At 49.4% G+C, this 9,961-nt stretch overlaps 1 protein-coding gene across 1 annotated transcript; it reads left to right on the top strand.

The window, feature by feature from the left end:
* Nucleotides 1-4,445: 4,445 nt before the first annotated feature.
* LOC104530411 (transmembrane protein 178A) lies at nt 4,446-7,760 on the top strand (the record flags this gene model as incomplete). The annotated part of the gene is given in 4 exon segments (XM_010174982.1): nt 4,446-4,565; nt 5,714-5,836; nt 7,497-7,624; nt 7,626-7,760. Coding segments are annotated over 4 exon segments (506 nt in total), but the record flags the coding sequence as incomplete, so codon positions are not given.
* Between the last annotated feature and the right edge of the window lie 2,201 nt (nt 7,761-9,961).

The raw sequence follows: 9,961 nt of genomic DNA, 5'->3' as shown, positions 1-9,961 counted from the left end.
AGAGCCAGCCCCTGTGTGCCCGCAGCCGGGGGCCTCTGCAGCACCCTGAGTCCAAGGACCCCCCCATACTCTCGCCATGCACCAGGGACCTCTCCCCTCTCCTCTGTTGCCTCTGCTCTTTAGCTTGGGACAGGGGTCTTTGCAGCACCACGGTGCCTGGAAATCCTGCACTCCCTGCTCCAAGGCACAAAACTGGGAACACACTGGGATCCCAGCATTGTCCAGTTGTCCGCAGCCTCCAGTGCCAGCTCCCATGGGTGCTCGTGGGGCCCTTGCCGGCTCCGGTGGGGTATCTGTCCTTCCCCAGCCGCACTTGAGAACCACTCGTTATGGATGTCCCCGTATCTGCACCGCAATGTGCACCTGCCAGTGCCCTGCACATCTGGCCCAGCATCTGTCCACACCTATCCAAGGCACCCTGGCTGGGCAACGTCTTCCCCTCATCCATGGGACCACTTCCCATTATTTCTGTGTTGCGTGTGCCCCCATGGGATGAAGTGTGCACCCCCTCTCCTCCTAACACCAGCACCACCAGTCCTACTTCTCCTCCCATCTTGCATGCAGGTTTCCAGCGTGGAGGAGACATATGGGTGCTTGCCTCCATCCCCAGCCGTGCTCCCCACCCTCTCTGTGCAGGGAACAAGAGCCAGATGGCTGTAGAAACCCTTCTCCCAACATGTGCAACCCCTGGAGCGTGGCTCTGTGGTGTGTGGGTCCTGGGGCACCTCTTGGGCTCTGCGCCGGGTGAACTTTTCCCACCACACTCCTGCTGCCAGCGACTGATGGGTGAAAGAGAAAGAGTGAGACAAGGTGGGACTTGGGGCACAGAGATGCACCGTCTGCTCACCACCCCTGTCAGCCTTGCCAAGGATGTTGGCCTGGGGGACCCTCTGCAGTGAGAAGGTGTGTGGGGATGGGCAGCTGGGCACGGCCCCATTCAGTGTGTGATTATCCGAGCACAGAAGGAGCTGAGGGGGTTGAGCTCTGGCAGGTGTAGCAGCCATGGCTGTGCAATTGCACAGCGTCTGTCGGTGCGTTGTCCCTCCAGCTGCCCTGGGCTGTGCATCCCTGTCCTTGGCTTCATTTTTAGGATGTTTGCTCTCACAAAGTAAAATGGTCTCAAAGCTGCCAGAATTGGATTCAGGCTGCTGTGATTTTTCTTGGCATGTGACTGAGATTTTTGGGGCATGCTGTGCTGCTTTCTGCTGCAGAAGAGCTGGGACAGGCAGTGGGCGTAGATGAGCTGGTTGGGTCTGCCACAGATGCTCCAAGAGCTGATCCAAGGGGACTGGGCTCTGTGACAAGTTTGGGAATAGCAGCAGCTCTGAATGAGTTACGGAAGGAAATGCCAGGGAGTTTGTGCTCCGTCCGGAAAGGCTAACGGACATCCTGCTGGGGAGCACCGATAACCTCATCACCTGCCTGCTCCTGCCTCTCAGTCTTCATTGTTATCTCATTAGAGGGGAAATGGGTTATAGTTGTTCCCATGTTATGTCCTTGCCAAGTTCTGCTTGGGTAGAAATGGTTCTGAATGAAGCTAGCGGGGTTATTTTTCCACTTAAATCCTGCTTTCCATCCACAGCAGCTGCCTGCGCTTCCTCTGTTCTTATAAAAACACCCATGGGTTTCTCCAGGAGTGTCTGTGTCACTACTCCTTGGTAAGAGACAGGGATGAGCTGAGAGATGTGCCCACTGCTGCCTTCAGAAACAAGTCAGATCAAATGGGTATCAGGCATCATTTGCTTCCCCAAGCTTTGGGGCGACTTCTCCTGCTTTCTCTTTTTCCTCCTATTCCTTCGACGTGGTTATGGTGACAGTGGAGCTGTATGCTGCAGGGAGGCAGGCTGGGCTCCTCTTCACAGAATCATAGTGGTTGGAAAAGACCCTTAAGAACATCGAGTCCAACCATAAACCCAGCACTACCAATTCCACCCCTAAACCATGTCCCTCAGCACCTCGTCTACCTGGCTTTTAAATACCTCCAGGGAAGGTGACTCCACCACCTCCCTGGGCAGCCTGTTCCAATGCCTGACTGCCCTTCTGGTGAAGAAATTTTTGCTAATATCCAATGTAAACCTCTCCTGGAACAACTTGAGGCCATTTCGTCTCGGTCTATCACTTGTTACCTGGGAGAAGAACTAGTTTCAGGTAGTTGTAGAGAGTGAGAAGGTCTCCCCTCAGCCTCCTTTTCTCCAGGCTAAACAACCCCAGTACCCTCAGCTGCTCCTCAGCACCACTCAGAAAAAACAAACAAATTCAGTAAAATTTGTGTGTTAAAGATTTTTGTGTCAGTTCAGCCAAAGCTCTTGCTTTAAGAGTTCTGATGATGAGGGTGGGGGATTTGCTGTGACATTTGACTGTTGTGCCTCCAGGGATCACGAGCCCCAGCTGTAGACAGTGGCACCTCACATGGAAAAGACCTGGCTGCAGCTGGATGCCCTGTTATTTCAAGCGGCACTCACAACCCATCCGTCCTGCTGCTGCTGAAATCCAAAATGCCACTTTGTGTGCTACAACCCTAAATCCTGGCCACTGCTTGAAGCGGGAGTGCTGGCTCCTCAGCCACTGTGTGTTGGGCAGGCTCCAGCTGGGGACACCAGTGCAATTTGTCATGGTTGGAGACCTCTTCCCACCCTTCTGGCATCTTTCCATCTTCATCTTTCCAGATGAAAGGGTGAGCTGCTGCATCTGCCAGTGCTGCAGAGGGAAGGTGTGGCCTGGGGCTGGCCTGTCCCTTCTGCTTATGGGACTGGAGTCACTGCAAGAGAGAGGGTGTCCTTACAGGGGCCACAGAGCACCTGCTTAAGCCCGGTGGGATCAGATATAGAGGCAGGAAAGTGTTTTCTAAAATGCTGAAGGCTGCCTTGGTCAGGGGACAAATTGTGGTTTGTGTCAGTCCCAGGGCAGGTTGGTGATGATTGTAAGCTGTGTCCCAAAGAAAGCATATGAAGGGAAGTTGAAGCTTAGAGGTCTCAGTGGGCTCTAGATGTGTGTGGCCCATGTACACAAGTCCCATACTGGTATACTCCTGTTGCAGTCACTCTTGATGTCCAGGGAGAAGAACTAAGCCTCAAACTTTTAGGGATGACTCTAAAAAAGCAGAAGTGCAGCCTGGACATTTCCCCCCTCTCCTCAAACATGAGGCTTTTACATTGTGCTTCACAGAAAAAAGATAATACATCTTTCCAGCATGATGCTGACAGTCTGAAGACTTGGCTTCTTCCATGCTCCCTTCTTCTTTAACACCTCCTCAGAGCAACTGTCTGTCCCCTGGCCCCTCCTGACCCCAGCCAGCATCTCTTGGGTACCTCTTCCTTGCAGCATCCCACGTTGACTCCCATCTGTTCTGAGATGCCTTTTGCTGGTTGCTCCCTGTTCAGCTGAGCAAGCCCAGCTCCACCCTCTCAGGTACTGAGCACCCTGGCTCAAGGAGGGGCACCCACACAGGATGAGACCCCTCGCACTGCCTAGTTTATCTGTGCGCAGCTGCAAGGCCTCAGACTGCCTTTTAAAGTGGCCACCTCCATGGTGTCATGCCGAGGAGCAAGGTGCCAGTGACAGCTCATGCTGGCATTTGCTCTGCAAACAGCACAGAAGGCAAAACCGCCTTTTTTTTAGGGAAACATTACCCCAGGGTAGCGGTGGCTGCAGGTAGGACGTGTCTGCATGGTGGTTGCCAGACAGTGGCCCTTTGGGGACACCAATCCAGACACTTTGCACTGCTTTTTTCTTTCTTTCTTTCTTTTCTTTTTTTTCTTTTTTTTTCCTCCTCTCCCCTCTTACAAAAAATAAAGCCTGTGTGAGGTCCAGCCCATCTTCCCCTGCAAGTGCTGTGGCTCAGGAGCACTGCCAGCAGCCAGCACAGGCTGCCTGGGAGAGGTGAGCAATAGCCAGTTCACAGTGGGCAGGGCTCCTGCCTGTGATTTTGCCTTAGTCAGAAGATTGTTTCTCCTGCTGCTGTGCAGGCCTTTCTGGGAAGGTTTTGTCTTTGCCAGGAGAGGCACGAGTATAGCACGAGAAGGAAAACACTGACTGCCTTTGCTCAGCAACCCAGTAGTAAGCATTTCCCCATGTTTCTACAGCTCTGTGTGGAAATACTCATCTGTGTCTTTCAGAGAGAAGCAGTATCCTTTTGCAAGGGGCAAGGGGGAAGAAGTCAGGCTCCTGTGTAATAGATAATGTTTTACAAGTGCTGCTGGCCATCAATGGTCTCCAGAGGATCCAGGATACGAGTGCTGCTACTGGGAGAAGCTGGGCAGAGCTGATTACTCAGAAGAGAAAGAGTGGGCAGGAGCCAAGCAGATGGTAAAACAATGGGGAGGAGGAGGAGGGTAGGTGACAAGAACTAGCTGTGGGACAGGGGGGCAATTCCCAGTGCTGGGAGGGGAGATCAGTGCTGGTTTTGGTTACCTGGACAGGGAACACCTTGTCTTCCTCTCTGTCAGGCATCGCTCAGAGATGCACTTCTATCAAATACCACTCTTCCCAGCCAGTACACTTGCACAATGTCCCCTTCAACCTGATGGAGACGATCAACCAAGACGGATGGCATCTGCTCCATGAGTGTTCAGCACAGCCTCCTCCTCCCTGGCAAGGCCCACGGCTCGTGCTCTCCCTTTCACGTGAAGGCGCAGCAATGAGACCCTAGCTTGCAGAGGAGGGGGCTGAGGAGACAGGATCCCACCAAGGCCCAGTCATCAGCAATCTTCACCCTCATTTTCACTTGCAGGCTGGTATTTAGAAACCACAACATTTCTTTCCATCCAAGTTACTTTAAAGTCTAGAAGGAAATAGAGTATCAAGGTGTGTCTGCAGAAAACCTTGCTGCACCCACGTCCTGAAGGTCATATGGCTGAAGCTGTATAATTATATGGGTCATATGGTAGTCGAAGTTCATAACACAACTACAAAACTGCTAGTCTGTAGCAGCCTCACTACAGGATCACTTTCTACTTCCAGGTACTCACTCGTAGATCTCGGATTACTCCTATTACAGGTCTACTTGGCACAAGCTAGCTGTATGTGATCATGGCTATTTCTAGGTGTCCCTCCACTTCCTCCTGCACTGGAATCATAGAATCATAGAATGGTTTGGGTTGGAAGGGACCTTAAAGCTCATCCAGTTCCAACCCCCCTGCCAGCAGCAGGGACACCTTCCACTAGACCAGGTTGCTCAAAGCCTCATCCAGCCTGGCCTTGAACACTTCCAGGGAGGAGCAGCCACAGCTTCTCTGGGCAACCTGTTCTAGTGTCTGACCACCCTCACAGTGAAGAACTTCTTCCTAATATCTAATCTAAACCTCCCCTCTTTCAGCTTAAAGCCATTTCCCCTTGTTTTGTCATTAACTTACCCTTATGAAAAGTCCTTCCCCAGCTTTCTTGTAGCCCCTTCAGGTACTGGGAGGTGCTATAAGATCTCCCCAGAGCCTTCTCTTTTCCAGGCTGAACAGCCCCAATTCTCTCAGCCTGTCCTCACAGCAGAGCTGCTCCAGCCCTCGGATCATCCTGGTGGCCTCCTCTGGACTTGTTCTATCTGCTCCAGGTCTCTCTTGTGATGGGGGCTCCAGAACTGGATGCAGTATTCCAGGTGGGGCCTTACAAGAGCAGAGCAGATGGGGAACAGAGTGGAGTAGAGGGGGGAAAAGCGGAGTAGAGGGGGAAGGCTTGTCTGTGGTAACACCCACTCTTAATTTCTCAGGCTTGGTGGAAACAGACTTGAGAAAGATCATGGCCGGATTCCTGGGCATGGCTGCAGGAGTTCTTCTCTGCAGGCGCAGCATGGCAGCAGTCAGCTTCTTTTGGGAGGAAAGCCTCACCCAGCACGTTGCAGGTCTGCAGGTTCCTGATGACAAGTAATGCGTCGTTCTCGTGTGCTAATTATGGATGATGGTTTCAACAGGTTTCCCTTCACTTACTGGCATGTGCTGCCAGTAAATGGAACACACCTTCTGCCTTCTGATCTCCAGTTACTGTGCGTTGCATGAAGTGAGTCACTTACTCATACAAATGGAATAACCAATAATTAGAAAAAAAAAAACCCAACCCTGTGAAAAATGCACTGGGCCTCATGCAGCAGCAGGAAAGGACCACGGGGCTAAAACAACTGCTTCCTCCTCTTTATGTATGAAGTGTTCTCTCTCTTCTCCAGAACAGAATGGTCCCTTCCTGCAGTTCACAGTCCTTGATGGTGGACTAAATATTTCTTTTAATACTGAAGTAGGAAAGGGGAATACTTAAAAAAAAAAAAAAAAAAAAAGTTTTAGTAATAAAATTAGAGGTTGTTTAGAGGGGGAGGAAAGGTAAAATCCATCAAAGCCAGCATGAGTCTGAACCATCTGAACTCATAAGGCTGAGCAAAACACCTTCTCTTGTGATAGAGGAAATACTTTGATTTGAGCAGCTGTAATGCACAGCACTGCTATATTTTTTAACACATTAGGAAAGCACAAAGCTGAGGAAGGGCTCGTTGTGCATGGCTAATTTAGCTGCTTAATAAAAAACACAGCTTAATGAAAAACACTTAAGGAAAAGTGACTCAACAGAAATCCTAAGGTGGGAGAAGGGTGTCGGCAGAGAGCTGGGGAGTGATTTAGCCTGAATGGTTCCTCTGCTGTGGTATGTGGAAGGTCACCCGTGGAGGTAGATTACCTGCTCCGTAACCTCCAGGTCACATTACACATGACACAGGCCAAACAATTTCCCCTGGCTGCTCTCCCACAAAGGGGATTCAGCATCACAACAGCAGCCTGCACAGTGTGACTGCGTCCCATGGGTCAGCTCTGATCACAGACAGGTGCTTTGGCTTCCTTGCTCTGTTTGAAGGGCAGGCATGACTGAATTATAGAATCATAGAATTATTAAGGTTGGAAAACTTCCTCAAGTCCAACCATCAACTCAACACCACCATGCTTACTAAACCATGTCCTGAAGTCTCATGTCTACACATTTTTTGAACTGGGATGGTGACTCCAGCACTGCACTGGGCAGCCTGTTGCAATGCTTGACCACTCTTTCAGTAAAGAAATTTTTCCTCATATCCAATCTAAACCTCCTCTGGCAGAACTTGAGGCCATTTCCTCCTGTCCTATTACTAGTTACTTGAGAGAAGACACCAACACCCACCTCGCTACCCCCTCTTTTCAGAGAGTTGTAGAGAGTGAGGTCTCCCCTCAGCCTCCTTTTCTCCAGACTGAACAACTGCAGTTCTCTCAGCTGCTCCTTATAAACTTGTGCTCCAGACTCGTCACCCACTTTGTTGCCCTTCTCTGGACACACTCCCCCTTATTCTTAAAAGTAGCAACCAAGAAGTTTGCTGGATGCAATTCACAACCAAAGAGATAATTGAGTAATACACAAAAACTTCATGCTGGTAATTACCTCCTGTGTGCTACCCAAGGTAACTTACACCAACAAAGCTGGCTGCAAGTTATTTGATTAGTAAGGCCTAACATTTATTTGTTATTCAGGCTATGCTACATCTCATAACAACAACACAATTATTTCATTGACAGAAACACTTTGCACTATATCTTTGCGCATTTATGCAGCCAGCACATCATATGACCTAAACCACCTCCCTACCTTCATCTATAATCTTCCTGATGATGTAGAACATGGATCTGTGGAACAGCTGCTCTGTATTTTGTGCTTAGCACAGTCTGGGATTTACAGGAGCAGCTGGGTGTCTTTGCACAGCTTACCTGTTTGTTAGCAGAGGCAAAATGACGCAGCTGAAGTCCACTGAAGACTCCTCCGTATGACTGCCCACCTGCCACCAACACCCTTCAGTGATGGCTGAACAGTAGTTTTTAGGACTTGTTTGAAAAAGCAGAGGTGAAGGGAAAACTAAACTCAGGATTCCAAGCACAAAAGTCTGATTCTTCAAAATCTGACTGTCGTGTTTTACCAGTTCAGCAAACCATTCTCCTACGCTGCCCAGCTGAGAGATTTGAAAAGGAAACAGCTCTCAGAGGACGGAGATGGCTCAGGATCAGATGCTTCAGTTCAGCACGCCAAGTCCATGCAGAGGAAGGCATCTGCACTGGGACGTAAAAGTGGGAGGAAAGTTGCTGTAAGAATTTAGGGCTATTTCTATTTTTCAATGATCTCTACATAAAGTTATTAAGGAAAAGTCAATGTGGCCAAATAAATCCTAGTCAGAATTATACCCCCTTCCCCAGGGCATCATCTGTAATGTTTTAATTCAGCACCTTCTGCACTTGACCTTAAAGGAAGGCTTTGGAGCCCCTCTCCTCCCAAAATGCCCAAACAGAACTATTTCTTTTAAATCAGCATGTACCCGTGTCTCTTTGTGTATCCTTTGTACATTAAGTTCCTGTGTAATTTGTAAATAACCAAGATTTCCATTCTGAGTGCCCAAGATGTATTGTGAGAAGGATTAAATTACCCCTGTCCATTCCTGGATGCTCTCTTGGTTATGAGGCATTTGTCAAGCTACAGTATCTGTAATAAAATACCTGCCTGTGTGAAAAGCATTTGTGTCAACTGCAATCTCACAGCTTGGAAATGGTGTGTCCAGCAAGGCAGAGAAAGTTCATAAACCAGGAGGGTTGTAGCCTGGACAGTGCTTGCACCAAGCATCCCTACGGGGCAGGGCAGCATGCTGGAGTTAGAGCCCCAGAGAACCTCTCCTGCCTGGGCCAAGAGCCACCCACGGCAACAGGGGGATAGGGAGGTGCCAGAAATGGGGCAGCTTTGCATTTTCCAGTGCTTAATGGCAGGGATGGGAGTTAACAGGAGGGTGCCACGCTGATCTGTCAGACAGCGCTCAATCCCCACAATTAAGACTTCAGTGCTCTGCTGATGCATCTGTCACAGCGTGATGGTTTCACTTGGCCAGCACTTGGCTAGTGGCCAAACACAGCACTCACTCATTCCCACCCCACCCCAGGGATAGGGGAAAGAATTAGGGGCAAGGGTAAGGAAACTTGTAGGCTGAGATAAGAAGAATATAATAACTGAAATAAAATAAACCTTAAAATAAGACTGCTCACCATCTACCTGCCAAGCCCAGCCTGTTCCCAGATAATGATCCCGGAGGAGCAACAATCCCGAACCCAAACCTCAATCCTGGGAGAGCCAGAGCCCGAGCGAAAGCCAGAGAGAGCAAGAGAGGGAGAGACCCTCATGAATCTCCTGCCCATGGGGGACAGGAGATGGAACAACCCCTTTGCAGAGCCAAATGCCAATTTAGCTTATTAATATAATTATCCCTCGCCCCCTTAAAACTTGCGCTTGTAGACTAACAAAACACAAAGTCCTTCACTTCCAGTGACACAAATGCCAACACTAGTGTGTTCTCAGTGTTTTTCTGATAACAAATCCCAGCTGAAACCAAACCCCAGCGCTGTTCTAGCTGCTAAAAAGAAACCCAGCTCTGTCCCAGCTGAAAACCAGAACAATATCTGCCCCTTATTCCATACCATCTGCATCTTGCTGTCCTGGTTTTGCTAGGATAGAGTTAATTTTCTTCTCAGTAGTTAGACTAGCTGTGTTCTGGTTTCAGTGTGAGACTTGTTATGAGAAGAACATTGATGGAAGTTCTGATTGGGCAGGGCCAGCTCGGTTGGCAGATCCTCTGGTGTTGACTAACCAGGTGGCTTTTGCTAAATGTGCATGCCGGTGTTTGAAAGTCCCACCACCCATTGCTCTCAGTGTGGTTTTCAGTAGCCCATTGCATCATTTGATTTTCCTGGAGGCTGGTGCATGACAGGGAATGTGGTACAGCCACTCAATGCCATGTTCTTTGGCCTAATTGTCTGTTAAGGAGCTGAAATGGCAACACAACACTGACACCTGCAGCAAGCACCAGTAGCGGATCTAAGCAAAATCACAATCTGACACATTCAGCAACAGGGTGATGGTAGTTCAAGCATTCCAAGGATATTCAAAATTCTCAAGAACTTTTATAAACTGTGATAGTTTCACTGGGCTGGCCCTT

Source organism: Antrostomus carolinensis, unplaced genomic scaffold (assembly GCF_000700745.2).
Source record: "Antrostomus carolinensis isolate BGI_N321 unplaced genomic scaffold, ASM70074v2 scaffold25429, whole genome shotgun sequence".
NCBI lineage: Eukaryota > Metazoa > Chordata > Aves > Caprimulgiformes > Caprimulgidae > Antrostomus > Antrostomus carolinensis.
This window is presented reverse-complemented; position numbering and strand designations above follow the sequence as displayed.